Source organism: Chlorocebus sabaeus, chromosome X, assembly GCF_047675955.1.
Source record: "Chlorocebus sabaeus isolate Y175 chromosome X, mChlSab1.0.hap1, whole genome shotgun sequence".
In the NCBI taxonomy this organism is placed as follows: Eukaryota; Metazoa; Chordata; class Mammalia; order Primates; family Cercopithecidae; genus Chlorocebus; species Chlorocebus sabaeus.
Window position 1 is genome coordinate 143,071,729 of NC_132933.1, and position 21,375 is coordinate 143,093,103.

General features: G+C 45.7%; 1 protein-coding gene across 2 annotated transcripts in view; it reads right to left on the reverse strand.

Moving 5' to 3' along the window:
• Positions 1–21,375, reverse strand: part of SHROOM2 (shroom family member 2) — a 164,335-nt gene that overhangs the window by 65,937 nt on the left and 77,023 nt on the right. For both annotated transcript variants that reach the window (XM_007990993.3, XM_007990994.3), the window contains exon 2: positions 12,699–12,850. In XM_007990993.3, coding sequence (XP_007989184.3) covers positions 12,699–12,850 — 152 coding nt within the window. The remainder of the gene's footprint in view (positions 1–12,698; positions 12,851–21,375) is intronic.

Sequence of the window (21,375 nt, forward strand, 5' to 3'; positions counted from 1 at the left end):
CAAGGAAATCTTTATTATTCACAAAGAGCAGAATTCCTTCCCTTCCCTCACACGAAAGAAAGAAAGAAAGAAAGAAAGAAAGAAAGAAAGAAAGAAAGAAAGAAAGGAGAGAGAGAGAGAGAGAGAAAGAAAGAAAGAAAAAGAAAGAAAGAAAGAAAGAAAGAGAGAGAGAGAGAGAAAGAAAGAAAAAGAAAGAAAGAAAGAAAGAAAGAAAGAAAGAAAGAAAGAAAGAAAGAAAGAAAGAAAGAAAGAAAGAAAGAAAGATAGATCACGAGTGTTGGGTTATTTTCCTAACCTTTTAGAAGAAAGCAAAGAAGCACCACCTCCCAAGACAAATAGTTTGTGTTTTGTGCCCCCAGCTAACTAAGCGCACAGTAAGAGCACTGGCTGGAGGCCAAGGCAAGGTCTGGGAAGGGAGGCGCCTTGGCCTGCTGGGAGCCTACGGTCTGAAATATAGGCCCACCTGGTCTCCCTGCCTGCAAATTGTGATGGGGGAACAGGGGTGGTGGTGGTGGTGGTATTGCGTAGGTGGGGGGCTTCTGTCCTACACTGGGAGCTGACAAAGGTTTTGTGGGAAAACAGATAAATAATGGTTTCTAAGGGCTTCTTGGAGATAAGGAAGAGCAGGGTTTGAAAGAAGAGTCCGTAGTTGGAAAGGCCTTGCAGATACCGGGCCAGGAAGGGAAGCCCTGGAAACACTCTGGGAGCCTCAGGGACTGTGACAAGCTTCCTGATGTCAGACCCCAGGGTCTGGGGAGAGGGGAATTTACCTGGCAGTTGCCCACACTCTGCTAATCCTTTAAACAAAACCACCTCTCTGCAAACATCAAATGAACCCCAGTTCTGACTCTGCTTCCTTCCTTTTCCTGCCAATCCTCTGGAAGGCTTCTTCCTCTCCCAGTCTCCCTGCATGCAACACAGCTCTGGCCAGGTCTTGCCCTCACTCTAGAACCATCAGCTGCTCCCAGTTTCCACAGAAGGAAGTCCATGCTCCTAGGTTCTCTGTGGTCTAGTCCAGGGGTTCTCAGAGCATGCTCCCTGGGCTGGCAGCGTCTATAGTATCTGGGGTCTTGGCAGATAAAGCAAATTCTCAGTTCCCCAAGACCTAGGAAGTCTGGGCTGCAGTGGGCCAGGAGTGTCTGCACCACCTGAGCAGCTCTGTGTGAGCCACTGTGTGCTGGCCCCGTTCTGCGTTTCCACCTCCTTCTCCCAAGCCTCCCCCTCTACTGTTCTCACTAGAACTTCCAGCTATGGCTTCCAGCTTTGGAGCACCTGGCAGACGTTCATATCTGCCTCTCAAAACTGCCTCAGCTGCAAAGGATGGCTCCACTGGCCTGTCCTCAGCAAAGACTTTCCTGGATCGACTTCCACCCTTCCTTCCTCTCTGAGTCTGCACTTGTGAGAGCCGTTCAGCCCACTCAGCTGCAAGCTCCTGGAAAGCGGGACCTAAAGGAATGATTTCAACCACGTGGTGGGAGTGCTTCTCACATACATCACATGAATGTATACAAATACACCAGAGCATTCTAGAAATGGTTAACTCTGCATGTATTTTCTGTAAGAAAAGTCACCTCCCAAAGGCACTGTGGGAAGATTTATATGCAGTGTCTTTTCCCGGGCAGTGGTGCCGGCAATGCCTGCGTGAATGGTGACATCATGCCTGATAAAGTCTATGGTCCTAAGAGATAAGAGGCAAGTAGTTCCTGCTTTTAAACATGAAGAGAACTGAGGCAAGATAAAAATTCCCAAATGACCTAAGTAGCTGAAACTGAGACATCAGAGCTGCATTGTACGTCAGGGCCCAGCAGCAGCATTCACGTGGGGTGAGAGCCCCAGAATTGCTCTCCACCCAGCCAGCCTGCCTGCCTTATCCCTAGCAAGAGCATGCCCCACCTCTGGCCTCAACCTCTGGTGTTCAACCTGAGTCCTATGGCAGAAAAGACTGCGGAGGAATGCCACAGAAGCCACAGGCAGAACCGAGCAGCACAGAACAGAGGAGTGGAGCAGACCCGAATGACTTGTTTTTCCCATTAACCTTTGTAATCTTCATTTCTACAAACCCATTACTGTTGGAAAGACAGGGGGAAAAAAAAAAAAAAAAAAGACAATCTCTGTCCCAGTATCCAAACCACTTGTGTTTAACCATATATGCCCCAAGTGTCAAATCATCATTTCATTCAGCTTGATGTTTTAAAAAGGGCACCCACACAATTTCCTGGCCATGTTTCAACAGAGTGAATCTGTTGGCAAAGAAGCTCAGCATATTCAAGTGTGCAGTCATTAATATGACTCATTTTATACAGCCTTAAGGATGAACACCACGGATATAAGAATAAAGACACAAAATGTTTAACCTGTTGAGTCAACATATCAGTATACACATGGCAAAAGCCTTACCAAAAAAAAAAAAAAAAGCAACAAGAGATTGCAAGACTGCTGTCCTCTAAATGCTATCCTATGTACAAAGCGTTCTAGCCACGTAAATAGATGCAAAGGAAAGAGATTTCAAGAAATAATCTCCCCTAGCCCTTTCTGGAATTCTGCCCACTAGAAGATCTCAGCAAACAATATCCCCACCTCGCCCTTTCTGGAGTTCTGCTCATTACATAAAGCCCATAATAATTTACTGTATTTTTACTCAATTCATCCTCAAATTCCCTTCCCAGAGCCCATGGTTACCCACGGTACTAGAAAAGTTAAGAAGATATTCTTCACAGAAAAACAAAAACCAAGGTATAGAGAAGAGAGAGATGAAGTTTAGGGAAAGTAACCAATAAAAGAGACTTGAGTCGCAGTGCAGCAAAGAAACGTTGAGCCTGGACCATGAAAAGAGATGAAACTCAGTGGCAAAATCGGAGAGGCAGGGAGAGGAAGGTCCACAAATTCCTCCAAATAAAAAGTTACAGGCACTACCACCATAGGTGAACTGAATGTGGCAGTACTGAAATGCTATTACAACTAAATAACATTTCTCCAAAAGAAGCGTGTGCTTTTATTCCAAACCTTTTACAGATCCTACACACATTCAGAGAACTATTAAATACCACTGCATGTGTGGTCACTATGGTAAGCCAGACATCCACTCGCATGTGATTGACATGTGCCGAGTGGCTGAAAAAAATCTTCCCTTATTTGATCACTTATCATCTCACCAAGAGGGTGGGAGGCATCCTTTTCTTTGCAAGGGCATTGAGCCAGAAAACTTTCCTCTGTGTCTTTACATCTAATAAACCACGTCATAGTTGGCAAATCAAAGTAGTGAAATCACAGAAGAAAGATCTGATTCCTTCCTCTTTTTTGTCATTTACTACAGCTGCAGATCAATGACCTTGCTTTCCCTATTATTAAAGGCAAGCACACCCACAACCAGCAGAGTAAATGGTACAACCACCCTCCATGGTGCAAAGAACTGTTGCCACCTGCCCTGTCTATGACACTGGCTACCATACTAAAACATGGTCTGGACACCGGAACCACCTGAGTTATTTAATCAGCCCATTTCACAACCCCACCAATGCTGTCATGACTACCATTCAGCAAATCCTTCTGAGCACTCTCCTTAAACACGCCACTACATTCCATTCAAAACGCCTTTGGACTCTAACTGCCACAAACAGGCTTTCTTTAGCAATAAAACCAAGTTATCAGGCAACTATTCTAAATGATTTTTATGAGGGTTTGGTTCTAAAAGATAGCCAAGACGTAGGAATGCATCTTGCAGTTGGGGACAGGAGGGATATGAATGTGTCTGTCTGGGTGGGAGGGAGACATGGATGAAGTTGTTTTCATTATGGAGCATTTTCTTTGTGTGAATAAATTAGCAAGTGACGTTAAAACAAACAAACAAACAACAACAACAAAAAAACAGGCTTTTAACAACAACAACAACAACAACAACAACAACAACAAAATACGCTTTTCCAAAATCTCCTTAAGCCGATAAGCAACTTCAGCAAAGTCTCAGGATACAAAATCAATGTGCAAAACTCACAAGCATTCTTATACACCAATAACAGACAAACAGAGAGCCAAATCATGAGTGAACTCCCATTCACAATTGCTTCAAAGAGAATAAAATACCTAGGAATCCAATTTACAAGGGATGTGAAGGACCCCTTCAAGGAGAACTACAAACCACTGCTCAATGAAATAAGAGGACACAAACAAATGGAAGAACATTCTATGCTCACAGATAGGAAGAATCAATATTGTGAAAATGGCCATACTGCCCAAGGTAATTTATAGATTCAGTGTCATCCCCATTAAGCTACCAATGACTTTCTTCACAGAATTAGAAAAAACTACTTTAAAGTTCATATGGAACCAAAAAAGAGCCTGCATTGCCAAGACAATCCTAAGCCAAAAGAACAAAGCTGGAGGCATCACGCTACCTGACTTCAAACTATACTACAAGGCTACAGTAACCAAAACAGCATGGTACTGGTACCAAAACAGAGATATAGACCAATGGAACAGAACAGAGCCCTCAGAAATAATACCATACATCTACAACCATCTGATCTTTGACAAACCTGACAAAAACAAGAAATGGGGAAAGGATTCCCTATTTAATAAATGGTGCTGGGGAAACTGGCTAGCCATAAGTAGAAAGCGGAAACATTTAGAGACTTAAACGTTCGACCTAAAACCATAAAAACCCTAGAAGAAAACCTAGGCAATACCATTCAGGACATAGGCATGGGCAAGGACTTCATATCTAAAACACCAAAAGCAATGGCAACAAAAGCCAAAATTGACAAATGGGATCTAATTAAACTAAAGAGCTTCTGCACAGCAAAAGAAACTACCATCAGAGTGAACAGGCAACCTACAGAATAGGAGAACATTTTTGCAATCTACTCATCTGACAAAGGGCTAATATCCAGAACCTACAAAGAACTCAAACAAATTTACAAGAAAAAAACAAACAACCCCATCAAATCGTGGGCAAAGGATATGAACAGACACTTCTCAAAAGAAGACATTCATACAGCCAACAGACACATGAAAAAATGCTCATCATCACTTGCCATCAAAGAAATGCAAATCAAAACCACAATGAGATACCATCTCACACCAGTTAGAATGGCAATCATTAAAAAGTCAGGAAACAACAGGTGCTGGAGAGGTTGTGGAGAAATAGGAACACTTTTATACTGTTGGTGGGACTGTAAACTAGTTCAACCATTGTGGAAGACAGTATGGCGATTCCTCAAGGATCTAGAACTGGAAATACCATTTGACCCAGCAATCCCATTACTGGGGATATACCCAAAGGATTATAAGTCATGCTGCTATAAAGACACATGCACATGTATGTTTATTGTGGCATTATTCACACTAGTAAAGACTTGGAACCAACCCAAATGTCCATCCATGACAGAGTGGATTAAGAAAATGTGGCACATATACACCATGGAATACTATGCAGCCATAAAAAAGGAAGAGTTCATGTCCTTTGTAGGGACATGGATGCAGCTGGAAACCACCATTCTCAGCAAACTATCACAAGAACAGAAAACCAAACACCACATGTTCTCACTCATAGGTGGGAATTGAACAATGAGAACACTTGGACACAGGAAGGGGAACATCACACACTGGGGCCTGTTGTGGGGTGAGGGGACGGGGGAGGGACAGCATTAGGAGATATACCGAATGTAAATGGCAAGTTAATGGCTGCAGCACACCAACATGGCACATGTATATATATGTAACAAACCTGCATGTTGGGCACATGTACCCTAGAACTTAAAGTATAAAAAACAAACAAAACAAAAGGCTTTTGTTACAGATAAAGTATGCCCCTCACTTTGTAGAAAGGGCCAAGGCTGTGTCAGGTACTTCATTTCTTCCCCCAGACTCTCCCACCTTGGAAACAAGGGGTATGAGTGGTAACCGGGCTTGAGGCGACAGTTCTAAGAAGAGGCGACATTTACTCCACCTTTATGACCTGCCGGGCAACCATCGCTCATGGCTCTGCCAATATCACCTCTCCCTGCCCCTTGGCAACACACTGAAAGCGGTGTTTGTCTCCATCTGGACAAAGCGGCCAGTGCAGAGCAGAGCATGCCACAGCGTGCCAGTGCTGCCACAGCCAAGGATGGGATGGACAGAGAAGGGACCTGCTCAGTGTGCTCAGTGTGGGACGGACACAGCCTCTGGGGGCATCTCAACCTGCAAAGGCTTCATCTACCTGTCCTTCAGGGGAGACTGCAAGGGCAAGTGGCACACTGGACAGAAGCTACATGTGGGCCTCCTGCCCTGCCAAGCCCACTAAGAGGTCAGCATGCGAGCCCAGGGGCCCTTGGTGTCTGCTGGGCTGCTGCCTCTCGCAGGACACTACCTCCCAGACGACAGACACGAAGACCTGTTCCCAGATCCCTGCGCCCTCAAGTCTCAAGGGAGGACATTCCCAGGGTCTGCTCTCAAAATTTCACCAGAACACTTTTCTTTCCAAGCCAATAGCAAACCGGGAATTCAACCAGTGTACATCAACCTTTTCTCCTAAAGCTCAGGGCTTTCAATTTGGTGGATCTCATTAGAGCTGCTCCATTTTTAAAAATAAAAGCCTACGCCATTTGCAGAACCCATTAAAAAAAAAAAAAAAAAAGTCATTTAAACTTCATTGCTAATGCTGATGCTAACTTCTCAATTCCTCGAACCTCAAAATAACCTTAACCTGTACAGTGTGGATCCCACTGCACAGCACATACAGGTCCCCCAGAGACCCCAAATAAACACAAAAGTAAGCTAAACATTCTCTGTAAGTCTTACTATATTAACAACCATCACTATTTGCAAACACTGATTCATCTGATTAAATTACCTAAACCACACACTAAGGCAAAACCCCAATAGAAGTAACTTTCCCCAAAATAAAACAATTTGATCTATGTGGGTTTTTTTCCTCCTGATTTTACTTAATAAAAACAATAAGCTGGCCAGGTGCGGTGGCTGACGCCTGTAATCCCAGCACTTTGGCAGGCCAAGTGGGGCAGATCCCTTGAGGCCAGGAGTTCAAGACCAGCCTGGCCAACATGGCGAAACCCCATCCCTACTAAAAATACAAAAATTAGCCAGGTGTGGTGGCACACGCTTGTAGTACCAGCTACTGGGGAGGCTGAAGCACGATAATCATTTGAACCCGGGAGGCAAAGGTTGCAGTGAGCCGAGATCGTGCCACTGCACTCCAGCCTGGGCAAAAGAATGAGACTCTGTCACAAAAAGATAGAAAAAATAAAATTAAATTAAAAAAACAAAAACAGTAAGCTGGGCATGGTGACACGCACCTGTAGTCCCAGCTACTCAGTAGGCTGAGGCAAGAGGATCACTTGCGCCCAGGAGTTTGAGGCTGCAGTGAGCTGTGACTGTGCCTGTCAGTAGTCACTGCACTCCAGCATGGGCAACAGAGTGAGATGTCATCCTTCCTTCCTCCCATCCACCCTCTCTCCCTCTCTCCCTTCTTTCCTTCACTCAAAATAAATGAAATAAAAACCATAATGGAAAATAGCCTAAAACAAGTCAGGGTCTCCTTTGTTTTAACAAGAAAATAAGCAGAGTAGCAAACAGCCATTAGCCCCCAAATGTTCACAGGATAGAAATACCCACTCCTGAATCACAGACAAAGACATCAGACAGCCTCGAAGGCATGGGTTTCACCTGACGTCCTCCAGTGTCCCCACTAAGGAGCATGCCCTCCGTCTGACCACACACCATTTCTGCCTCAGGAGTAGCTCTGGAGGGGGTGAAGTGCTGGGGGAGTGGGGTGGGGATGTAAACCTGCTGACGTCTTAGGCGGCCCCTTACTGCTGCCACCGTTGTGAGTAGCAGCTCCCGGAACATCTGTGCTAATCAACCTTGGGGCTGCAGGGCCACCTGCTCCAGGACAGCTCCAAGGAGCCAGCAGCAGAGGGGGGCACAGCACAATGTGGGCTTGCAGCAGCAGTCAGGGCACCTTAGCAATGCCCAAGGGGGGACACATGTTGTAAGAAATTAGCTCCTAGCAAGCAAAAGTGCTGTCCCTCGACATCCAGCCTCTTCTCTTCAAATGCAGGACCACACCACATGGTTTCGCAAACCCTTACAGCCTGCTGGAAAAAACCTCCCCTCTGCTGCTAAGCTGCTCCTGAATGCAAGCTTAGTGGATGTAATTAGATTCACAAGAGGGTTTAGGGCTGCCAGCAAAGAGGCAGGAAGTGACATGAATCAACCCTATCCACGATTTGGCCCCTACAAAATGACTCGCAACACATGACCGTTCAAGAGAAACTGCCCAGAGTGGGTTCCATGACAAGGTGGCAGGCGGATTTTGCTGTAAACAAAACTAATATTATAATGCATATTTGGGGAAAAAGCCAAAAGGGTAATTGCAAAGCTTTAGAAAATAATTTATGACGTGACATTTAAAAGAAATCTTCCCTAGGGTGTTTGAAATTATATGTGCTTTTTAGAAGCTGAACTTAACAGCCATTTGCCTCTGAAGGGAGAAAAATGGACGACTCTGTCCCCAGAGCTGTTAATGCAGATTTCAGAGAGAAGACAGCGACGGGCAACAGCCACGGTCCCTGGCACCGAGTGGACAGGATGAGCCCAGCTAAGCGAGGAGCCGCCGCCTCCTTCTCAGTCCTTCCCCACCCTCCCAACTCTGCTCCCTCTCCTCCGGAGCAGCCTGAGGGCATCACGCAGACCTCCTTTTTGTGCTAATCCAACTGGGTTAAGTTAATGAGAAAAATGCCAAAGGGCCACCCAGTTTCTGGCCTTAACCTTCCCAAGAACTTGTGCATAAGGCCAGCAAGTGGTGGACCTGCTGCTAACGTCCAGTGAAATGGCCTGTGGCTCTGTGTGAAAATTCCAGAGCCCAGATCCATTCAAGACCTGCTCAGGACTCTCCAGGGGTGGGCCTGGGCACCCAGGAAAACAGTGCAGAGGAAAAAAACTGGAAACACACGCATGCGTGCGCGCGCACACACACACACACACACACACACACACTAAAAGGCTACACGTCTGCCCTGAACTTTCCTGCAAGGAGCACTTCCGCAGCCAAGTAGAGACAGAACAACAAACCACCTGGGAAGAAAGAGAAAAGCAAAACTGCCAGCCTCATCCTCTCCTCCTGACCTAACCGATAGATCTGAGTATCGGTCAGCACCCCTCCCCTGACATCTCGGGCCGTGGATGCCACCTGGGCCTCACAAAGAAGAACATACGTGCACTTGGTAGGGCTGACTGTTACACACTCTTTGTCTCCAGCTCCCCCCACGCTGGGCAAGAGGAAGCTCTGGCCCTCATTTGTCTATGGAGATAGTGATCCGCCTGTCTCCTCCTGCATCGCTTTCCCAGCACCAGCTTCTCAACAACAAGGTCCGCGTTGCCCATGCCTGTGAAACAAGATGCCACCACTTTGTGAAAGTGGCCCATCGCAATCCTATCCTGGTCGCCTGGTCCCCTGGTCCCCACACACACAAAGATAAAGCGAGCCTACAAAATAAGACGTGTAGCAGCTGTCACTACAGGGAGGGGAGTTTATCCGTGAACCACTATTCAAATGACGTTTAAAAAACCACAGAGAGGCCAGGTGCGATGGCTCATGCCTATAATCCCAGCACTTTGGGAAGATCTCTTGAGCCCAAGAGTTCGAGGCTACAGTGAGCTATGATTGTACAACTGCACTCCAGCCTAGGCAAAAGAGCAGGAACCTGTGCCAAAAAACCATGGATTCCTGTGCTTTACACTGAGATGGATGTACCTCTTTCCCTCATTACACTTTTGCAGATGGGGGCAGACAACTGTAACAAGTCAAACAAGGCTTGGGCGAGCTAGTTTACCATTTGATCATGCTTTGAAGCAGAGCAATTTAGAATATGAATATGTTGGTGTCTCAATCTATGAACTACCTGCAGAGTTCTTTTCATGAACTAGCCACTTGTAAGGGTACACGCTCCATCCTGGAGCTCTACATAAAATGCTAGAAAATGCTACCTAATCCATAGAGACAGAAGGCAGATTAGTGGTTGCCTAGGAATGGAGAAAGAGGAGGGCGGGGAGATTTAAATAGAGATTTAAATTTAGATAGAGAAGAATATGTGTTCTGGCTTTAAGAAGAACAATTTTGAAAGCACCCATTGGTGCTTTTGTAATAAGGAAAACCACATAAAGGTAGCTGGAGTCTTAGAAGTTCTATGCACATTTGGTCACAGAAGTCTTCCGTGTTGTGTGTTGTGTGAGAGCAGAGGAAACACAGCTTGTGGGTTTTTTTCCTAACACAGTTATTGAAAGTGTGTTTGGAAATAAAAATTTGTAAATAAACTCTGCTGCTTTATATCTCGTTACACATATTACTTAAATAAAATTCCATCTAAACCACACTATCATTTTGTCCACATCTCTCATTTAAAGGAAAGTGGGTCTGCAGAACACAAAATGGGGATTCTACACAGTGGCTCCCGGAGATCCTTCAGGGCAAAAGTTTAATCCCTTTTCCCAAGAGTCTTTTAAGTACCTACTCAGTGAAACCAACCAGCAGATGCCCTGAGGCTTCTCTCTCTCCTCCCATGAACCAGTTCTCCTGTGGCATGGCTTTCTTTTGAACAGATACGAGACTGTCCATCTTTAGCACTAAATATGTACTTCTAGCTCAAAACAAGAATCACATCTACCCTTCTTCTAAACACATGGAACGATACCTGACTTCACTCTCGTAACTACGGAAATGCAAATGTAAATATAAAACCATATTTCACCTATCACATTCACAGAGAATACAAACAAACTACAAATATCCTACGCTAGAGATGATGTAAAAGGGGTCTGAGAAACTCAGAAATGTCTCTGAACATTCACAACGCACACACCTTCTGACTTAAGAACTCCGATGCTAGGAATTTCTATGCATAGCTATGCCCTGGTGATACAAAGTTGGCCAGCTATGCTGACTGACTAAGCTGGTGTCTCCATCGAAGAAGAGAAGACAGACAGTAAGACCACAAGCACAGCCCAGTGTTTTGGGGGCTCTGGGAGCCCAGAACGAGACAGTACAGGAGACAGAAGAAAAGGCAGTTGCAGTCAGCCTTGGCAGCGGGATGATGACCCCCGGAGCCAATTTATAACTCCTCGTCTTACCTCTGCAGAACAAGCTTCCCTCACCACCACCAGCTTTCCACTAAGTTAACTGAATCGCGTAAGAACAAACGTGCTGCTATAGGAGGGTTACGACGGTGATCACAGAGGAACCACAACACAGCGTCATGGTGCCTCTCATGCCCCACCCTCCCCAATGGCTCAGAAACCACCATTCTGAGATTTTACTTTCTGATCTACAAAGAGTTGTTAAAAGGGTGCTCAGGAATGGCATGTACCACTTACAAATGACTTTGCTAAATTCATGAGGCAAAAAATGTTTTTCCTTCCTTTTTTTTTTTTTTTTGAGACAGGGTCTCGCTCTGTCACCCAGGATGGAGTACAGTGGTACCCTCACGGCTCATTGTAACCTCGACCTCCCAGGCTCAAAGAATCCTCCCATATCAACCTCTCGAGTAACTGGGACCACAGGTGCGCATCATCATGCCCAGCTAATTTTAAAAAAATTTTTTAGAGAGATGGGGTCTCACTATGTTGCCCAGGTTGATCTCGATCGAACTCCTGGGCTCAAGTGATCCTCCGGCCTCGGCCTCCCAAAGTGCTGGGATTACAGGTATAAGCCACCATGTCTGGCCCTTCCTCATTTCTGAACCTTTTCTTTGGATACTGTTTTGGTACCTCCAATCACCCCCACTTCAAAAAAGCCTTTAGGTATTTGTCTTGGCTGGTTTGAATGCAGCGGTGTTTACAAATAATTAGTCACAACCAGTTACAGATTTCTTTGTTCCTCTCCACGTACACTACTTCACTTGGCCAGACTTGAAAAAAAATTTTTTTTTTCATAAAAAAGGAAGATATCTTCATGTCTGTACTAAAAATGGAAATAAATGTGAGTCAATTAATTAAAATTTACAGCCAGCCTTCAAAAGAACATGCTAATTTTGCCAAAAAGGATGTGTAAGCACTTTCCTATTAATAAGCCAACTATAAAACCAAGGTGGAGAGTTATTTCTCTTTGAAAGCGACATATCACCAACATTCTTGTGGTACACAGGAGTATTGCTTTAGTTCCTGTATATAAAAGCATCATGTCCCCAAGTTCACTTTCTAACCTCTTAAAACCATCCAAGCTCCAACTGACATGTAATGTACAGGAATAGACAGCCAGCTCCCTCCAGACCCTCCCTCCAGACCTCAGCACAGCGCTCTAAACCCTTGGCGGCTGGCATCTTCGTGACAGTCACTCTCTAACACGAAAACAGAAAGTGCAGTGGCCTGCCACCTTGTGTACAAGACAGGCAACAACATGTCACCTCACTGGGAGCATAAGCAGAGTTTTCTGCCTGCCAAGAAAATAATCTACATATTGCCAAAGGAAAGATACGAGTATTCAAATCCACTTAATACATTAACATTTATAAAAATCAGTTGTAATAAAATTAGGAACTGTTTGCACACTTGATGCTGGGCCCATGCTTGGCCGAGACATATAACTCTAAGTGCACGTCCCAATCGAGATCTCTGCAGTGATGTGGGTGGGACAACTGGACTCCCACTTTGATGTTCCACTCACTCCTGTGTGTCGTGGTAAATGTGGGAGGAAGCTCAGGTCTTACCTTTTGACGACCAGTTTCAGGGTCTTATGGGACCCCTTCACCAGGCAAATCGCTTCCTGTCTAAACCCTGAGAGACCAATGTCATTGATGCCGACGATCTCATCTCCAGCCAGTAACTTGTCGACCGCCGCGGCTTTACTGCCCTCTTCAATCTGTAACAGAGAAGCATATTCCATGAGCCTTCCACGAGCAGCAATTCCTGAGGCAGAGCAGGTCCTTGGAAAGCAACAGACATACCTCAAGCTTGGCGGGAATGGGGCCCAGGGGGCTGACCTTATTACCACTCAGGGGATCAGGGATGTACTATACCCCTCACCCTGGCCTGCCTTCCCTAGACACGACTCCTGTTTATCCAGGGAATGGGAAAGCTCGGAAACACACACAATGGAAAACAGGGGACCTGAAGATACTGATTCATTTTCTAGATTTCCTTTAACCAGACAATAATTTTGGACCATTTTAAATTATTTATTAATTATTTCTCATACATTAATCCTGGAACTAGACTGTTTTTGTAACAACTTTATAGAAATATAATTCAAATACCATATATTCACTCAAATAAAGCATGGCTTTTAGTATTTTCAGAGTTGTACAACCATCACAACCATCAATATTAGGGCATTTCCCCTAACCCCGAAAGAAACCTTGTGCTCATTACTACTCAGCTTCTAATCCCTCCAGCCTCTGGCAACCACAAATGTACTTTCTGTGTCCATGAATTTGCGTGTCCTAGACAGTTCATATAAATGGAGTCATACAATATGTGGCTTCTTGGGTCTGGCTTCTCTCACTTAGCATGATGCTTTCCAAGTTCACCTACATTGTAGCATGTAGCAGTACTTCATTTCTTTTTATGGCTCAATAACATTCACTTGTATGGAGGGACCACATTTTATCTATTCATCAGTGTCTACTTTTGGCTACTATAAAGTGGAATTGCTGGGCCCTATAACTACATTTAACAACCTGAGGAGCTTCCAGGCTGTTTTCTACAGTAGCTGTACCGTTTTACATTCCCACCATCAGTGTATGAAGGTTCCAATGCCTCCATATCCTTGCTAACACGTATCTGTTTTTTGTCATAGCCCTAATCTGATTACTATACCATGCTGTGTATGTTAAGATATTCACTACTCAGTGCTAAACACAGTATCCTCCCAATGTGTATTGACTGACTCCCTAACAGCCTGAATGCCATCCATTCTATAGCTTTTTTTCCCTTTTTTGTTTTTTTTGAGACAGAGTCTCACTCTGTCACCCAGGCTGGAGTGCAGTGGTGTGATCTCGGCTTACTGCAACCTCTGCCTCCCAGTTCAAGCAATTCTCCTGCCTCAGCCTCCTAAGTAGCTGGGATTACAGGCGCCTGCCACCACACCCAGTTAATTTTTGTATTTTTAGTAGAGACAGGGTTTCACCCCGTTGGCCAGGCTGGTCTCGAACTCCTTTGACCTTGTGATCCATCCGCCTGGGCCTCCCAGAGTGCTGAGATTAGAGGCATGAGCCACCGTGACCGGCCTATACTCTGTAACTTTTATTAACCTAGATTTTCCTATACAGTAAAATGGAACTCAACAGCAATTCATTCCAGCTAATCTGCCCATTTTCTGGCACACTGGCCAGTGAGCCAATGAGCCAGCTGCTTTCTTTCCCCCTCCCACCCCCCAAAGTTTTACTGGAATACAGCCACACCCATTGGTTTACATATTGCTACAGGGCAGAATTGAGTCGCTTGGCCCACAAAGCCAAAAATATTTACTACTGGGCTTGTTCCAAAAATGGTTTGCCAACTCTGTTTTACACCAAAAAGCTTTAAAACTGCTAGGAAACCAGTAAGAAGAAATCACTGGTTACAAGCATATCAGCATACAGCTTTGAGTTCACTGCTACCCAGCTGCATGCCATGGCTAACCCGAGAATAACTTCCAAGAGTGAGCCTGAAGCTAATGCCGTCCATTCTTCTGGCAGTTGAAAAGCTAGGTGCTTTGGATTCAAGCTTACTTCTTGGGGTGGGGGACCAGGAGAAGCTAGGTGCTAAGTAACTTACAATGCCTCAATTCTGAAGCTGCATATTTTCCTGAAATCTCCACCTACATCTGAGGACAACTGAACTCTTGTGAATAAAGCAATTATTCACTGCTAGTCAATACCATAAACAAAATTTTAAAACCACTCCTAACAAAAATATGCAGCAATTTTTTCAGTCACCAACTGGTTCCAAAAGTTCTAGAGGATTTTATCCCGATGTCTTTATAGACTGTAAATAAGCTTCCACCTGCCAAGGTTGCACACACAGCCAAGGAATAGCAAAAGGCAGGCAATACCTGGTGGAGACTGGGTTTCGACATGCCCCAAGAGGGAGACCAAGGGGCCGGCCAGGAGGCTGGGGATCTGGAGCAACCCTCCCCCAAGGTTTCTGCACAGAGGAAAGGCTCCTTCCAGGCTGTGCCTCAGGAGGATGAATCAGAGATGAAGGGCGCTATCTGTTTCTCTAGGTCACTGCTAAGTGCTGTGGCTGGAATGACCTACTCTCATCTGTATTTCAATGCTAGAAAGCCTACATGTTGATGTGGCTGACTTTGCTCATTTCTATTCCCCCTGCACCAAATAAGAGTATCCAGGCAGGGTGGGAAAGACAGTAAAAATGAGGTGTGTATAAGGAGGCAAGTTACAGACATCTGGGGGTCCAGGGATTCCAAGGAAGCTCTTGGCATCCTGGAGCTGGTCTTTTGTTTTGGAGACTTCAGGTCTTAGTGACTTTTCTTGCCTGTCAGGAATTCCACCTTGTTGAAAGACCGCAGAAGTTTTTTTCTATCCACGTGTTATCCATGGCTGCCAACTCCAGACCCTAAGACTTCTGGTCTCTTTTTCCTCATTACCACAATAAAAAGTTATGCATTCCTCAATATCTAAAAACAAGGGGTTGAGTGCGATGGCTCACGCCTGTAATCCCAGCACTTTGGGAGGTCAAGGCAGGCGGATTACCTGAGGTCAGGAGTTCAAGACCAGCCTGGCCAACACGGTGAAACCCTGTCTCTACTAAAAATACAAACAAAAATTAGCTGGGCATGGTGGCACATGCCTGTAATCCCAGCTACTCAAGAGGCTGAGGCATGAGAATTGCTTGCTCCTGAGTGGTGGAGGCTACAGTGAGCTGATATCATGCCACTGCACTCCAGCCTGGGTGACAGAGTCAGACTCTGTCTCAAAAAATTAAAATTAAAAAAAAGTAAAATAAAATCAAGGAAACTATTTTGACCCACTATAAAAGTGATATATGGTGAGCTTTAAAACTCTGTCTAGGGCTGAGAGCAGTGGCTCATGCCTGGAATCCCACCACTTTGGGAGGCCAAGGTGGAAGGATTGCTTGAGTCCAGGAGTTCGAGACTAGCCTGGGTAATATAGCAAAAGAAATCCTGTCACTACAAAAAAAAAAAAAGGTAAAAAAATTAGCCAGATATGGTGGCATCCAGCTACTCAGGAGGCACCTAGCTACTCGGGAGGCACCCAGGTACTTGGGAGGCTAAGGCAGGAGGATCACTTGAGCCTAGAAGGTTGAGGCTGCAGTGAGCTGTTATCACGCCACCCTACTCTAGCCTGGGTGACAGAGCGAGACCCTGTCTCAAAAAAATAAAAAGGCCAGGCATGGTGGCTCACGCTTGTAATCCTAGCACTTTGGGAGGCCAAGGTGGGTGGATCACGAGGTCAGGAGTTCGAGACCAACCTGACCTAGATGGTGAAACCTCATCTCTGCTAAAAATACAAAAAATTGGCCAGGCTTGGTGGCGCATGCCTATAATCCCAGCTACTCAGGAGACTGAGTCATGAGAGTCGCTTGAACCCGGAAGATGGAGGTTGCAGGGGGTCGAGATCACACCACTGTACTCCAGCCTGGGCGACAGAGTGAGACTTCATCTCAAAAATAAATAAATAAATAAAATTAAAATAAAAACAAAAATAAATGAAGTTGTGTCCTCTCCACATGTTTGACATGTTTGAATTTAAGTATCACAGGAAAATCTTTAGGCAAAACCATGAAGACTAATGGCTTGTAGGGTCTTGGGACAGCTTTTGAAGCAGCACTTCTTCAGGGTGACAGTTCTGTGTCTGACTCAGTGGTGACTGGGTGGGGTTCTCGGTGGGAATGTGTCTCATTCCCACAAGCGCATGTGTAACAAGTCCTGCAAGACTCTCAGAAAGGGCTGTCAGTTGCTCTGACTGCACTGCAAAGGATAACATGATGCTGTTTCTTCTCATCTGCAAAGATTCCTAAAGCTTCCCCTCTAGATACGAAGGCCGCATTCCACAACATCCATCTGCCTTCCCCCACCACACTCCACCTACATTTCCCAGCACAAATGTGTTTTGGTTTGGGAGATAAAGTCTTCATTTTTGCCCCTGGCTTCCTTGTCCAGAGAAAGTACCTCTACATGTTTATGGTGCTATGGGGAAAGTAGTCAGGAAAGCAGCAGCAGCTTTGAAAACCTCCATTCTATTCTCTTTGCCCCACTGAACTTCTCAAGTTCAGTAGAATTAATTAGGCTTAATTAAGGACCGGGCCTGTGGCATCCCTAGTGCCGCATGCATGATAGCATCACGATGATGCTCATTTTGTCATAGTCCCAGGTCTACAAGCTAAGGAAGCACTTGGCACTGCACCGATTAGTGACAGCCGCCTAATGTCTGTGGAGTGCCAGGGCCACAAATGAGGCAGTTCTGTCCTGTAGTACTTAGGAAAAATCTTTGCTCTCGCTTGCTCTAACCTCAAAAAGTCCCTCTACCAAAAGCTAGGAAGTCAATCACCCCCGACCCACGACGATGCCAGCCCAGGTGCCATGCTATAGGCACTCACAGACCCAAAGCACCAAGTCCACACACCCAGGCAAATACTGTTGTCTTAGTTTTTAACTGATATTCTGTATGAAAACTCACTCTTACGGCCCTGATTAGAGTTCAATGTCTCCTAATGTGCAGAATGCCTCATTGTTCTCATGGAAATGTTTTCTCTAGGAAGAGCAGGAAAAAAACAGTTAATCAAAGTCTTTTATGGAACAAAGTTGTTGATACTTCGTTGAAGAGACAATCCGAATGAAGTCCCATGAGGGTGAAGGCATCCTGAGTGCAGCGGGGGAGCACGCTCACGCTGAAAAGAATGGCGTCCCTGCAGTGGCAGCATGAGGGGGATGTGATCCTCTGTCTCGGGTGGAGATAAGAAGGCCTCCAAATAGAAACGGTAACTAGAAAAGGCTGGGAAGGCCTTCCGCAGAGGCTTCCCCATGAAGAAGGGCGTGGAGGCAGGAGGCTTGAGGCATGAGTGTGTGTGCGGGTGCGTGTCTGAAGATAGGGCAGATGTGGGGGAAGACGAGGACCCCGCCCTGGAATGGGAATCTGGACGCTGTCCTGCAGGCAGTGGGGGCCCAGCGAAGGCAGCCATGGCAGTGGGGGAGTGAACTCATCACTACAGCAGCTGCTTCTGGAAGACTCTTATAGTCACACACAAATGAATTTCTTTGGCAAGAAGAAGAAAACGACAAGGACAACGACCCTGATGGGCACTACCACTACATCTCTGCAGAACTCGTGGGGAAAGAGGCAGAGGAAATCACGGGACTAATGCACCAACTCGAGAGGCTGGGAAGAAGACCTGGCCACGTCACCTGCCATAGGGTTTTCAGCTTGAGGGATTTGGAAAATCACAGCGACCAGAAATCAAAATGAGAAGAGAAAAAGCAGCTGTTTTTTTTTTTTAAGTCCAGCATCATATTTCAAGGGCTGTGAGTCACACCTGCAATTGATCAATTCTGACCACCTCAACAATGCTTCACTTTCCAGAGATAAAGTATCTGCATGACAAGGACAAGCAATGAAGTCACCTCTCAGTCTGCTTAATTTATTGAGCTCGGCGTCTTCAGAAAGAAAACCTGACTCATCCAAGAAAGAGGCACGTTGGGAAATAGATGAGAACACCTTGTCCACACTGAACGTTCTCTGTGAGACAGACTTGTGCTCCGATAACAGGGAAGCCCCTAGAAGATGGAAATCCCCACCCAAATGTGTTGAGACTTTAAAAAAAAAAAAAAAAAAAAAAAAATCCTGGCCCCTGCTGCGATCCCAGAGGCCTGGGCGGGCGGGGAAGGGAGGTGCGGCGCATCCAGATTCATAAGGCTTTTGGGCAGCAGGCACGAGGCGCCGCCAAGATGCCCAAGGGGAAGGTCAGGTCAGTACCGGGGTGGCCAAGGCAGAGTCCAGAGGTCTGCCAGGCTGTCGGCTCAACCTGCTTCTGCAGAAGCGGAAATGAAGCCCAAAAAGGCAGCAGGAAAGGATAAAATCCTCAGGGAAAAAAAACACAAAAGAGAAAAGGGGGAGCAAAGGGCAAATGGGCTGAAGTGGCTCAGCAGGAACCTGAAGACTGACCCACAGGAAGCAGAGTCTAAATGCAAGTAGAGTCCAGGCTCCCAGGAAGCAGGAGGGAAAGAAACCTGATTACTAACATATGCTGCTCAGCGGCCCCCGTCTCCCTTCCCATATATACCAGGGGAATACTGTCAGCAACTGTTTTGTAAATGCAAGTTTTTTAGTAGTTCTGTAAACATTTTTTAAGGAGAGAATCCCACCTGATTACATTTTTTAAGCATAAATGCCTTTTTTTAAAGAGGTGAAATCATTTGCTGGTTGTTTTTTGATATATATTTTGAGAGGCTTTGACTGTCTTGAGTGCCAGGCTGGGCGGACAGTTTTCATATCCTACAACACAAAGCATACTGACTGGCAATTTGCAGTCATGGTCATACATTTAACATGTCTTGAGCAGCTTAAATTACTTATACTCATAGGTTTGTTTTCTGTTTTTGAGACAGGGTCTCACTCTGTTGCACAGGCTGGAGTGCAGTGGTGCAATCACAGCTCACTGCAGCCTTGAACTCCCGGGCTCAAGCAATCCTCCTGCCTCAGCCTCCCAAGAAGGTGGGACTACAGGCACATGTCAGCACACTTGGCTAGTTTATTTTTATTTTTATTTTTATTTTTTGTAGAGACGAGGTCTCAGCATGTTGCTCAGGCTGGTCTCAATCTCCAGGCCTCCAAGCGATCCTCCTACCTTGACCTCCTGTTTGGTCTCCCAAAGTGCTGGTGTTATAGGTGTGAGCCCATGGGTTGTTTTTTAGTAGAACTGTTTTGGAAGGAAAGGGACTCCTTGATCCTGACTCTCCCTGTCAGAAAGGCATGCACCCAGGAAGTCTTCTGGTCATGGCAGTCGGTTTTCCTAATCGCTCTGTTAATGTGCTATGAAAGGCTGAAAACTTGAGTATGCAGTGTTGCTGATAATGGTGAGTGACTGTGACTTCTGATGTGACAGTTCATCAACATCTGAAGGTACCGGCACTTGGGGAAGGAAATGTGGCCCATCCAGCAAGGCAAGTTGTGAAACATCCTGAGAACATGTCACCTACACAGAAGTTTCGCCCTGAGACAGATTCGTGCTCTTAAAGATGGAAACCACCACCCAAAGGTGCTGAGACTTCAAAACATCATAATTCCTGGCCTTTTAAGGAAAATTTGCCTCCAAGTTTTCAGCTAGAAATCTCTGGAATTCCTGGAAAAGAATCCAAAGACACAGCTCTTAGATTTTCTGTAAGGACATTAAGAACGGGATACAAATTGAAACAGCTCTGTATTCATCTTCCAAAGTATCCATAAAATCTCTATTAGGAAAGAAAAAATTTCTTTCCTCATAGTTGACAAAATTAGTAAGAAAGCAAGAAAAATGATAAAACAATACAAAACAGCTCTTCAGGAGGCTGAGGAGGGATCACCTGAGCCCAGGAGTTGGAGGCTGCAGTGTGTGCTATGACCACGCCTGTGAAGAGCTACTGCACTCCTGTCTAGGTAACATAGTGAGGCACCCATCTCTTAATATATACCATAATAATAATAATAACACTAACAAAATAAACCAAAACCCTCCTCATGTATTTTGGAACTAGATGTTCAAGGAGGTGTTTAGTCCACAAAGGTCTAACCCTTGTTTCATCTCTCCCTAAAATGAGGGCTGCATCGCACGAGGCCCCATGGCAAGGAGAGGTGCGAGGATGAGGCACGAGGAGAGGACGAGGACGTGGCTGCACCAGGTGACAAAGCCATGCTAACGGACACACAGGCCAAGGGAGTGCCATGACAGAAAGCCTACAGCTGGGTGATTGGCTAGGTGAAAAGGAGGCATGTGGCTCTCAAAAATGTGGAGGGAGGAGTCCATCAGGATGTAGCCATCGGGAGATGAGGTGAAGATCTGGAGGTGGTGGAGACTGAGTTGGCAGACAACATTTCTACAGAGCAACAGAAGGTGAGCTGACTGTCCCAGGAGTGACTGGGAGAAACGGGCAGGGGTAGAATGTGCCCCAGGCAGGTGGAAGCTGCAGCCTCAGAATACAGACCAACTGGATGGGACCAGAGGAGGAGTGTGCATTCTGTGGCAAGGGGTGACGGTCTTCCTGGAGGGAGGGTAGCAGAGAGCCCAAAGGTGTGTGCCTCCTCTCCACATGCGGCAAAGGTCCTGGGGCCTCAGGACGTGGCCAGATCCTGACCATCATGTCAGCCCTGAATTTCACAGAGCACAGGCCAAGATCCACCTAAGAGATGGTTAACGGAGAGCAACGTTCAGGGAGGATTTCTGGAACACCTT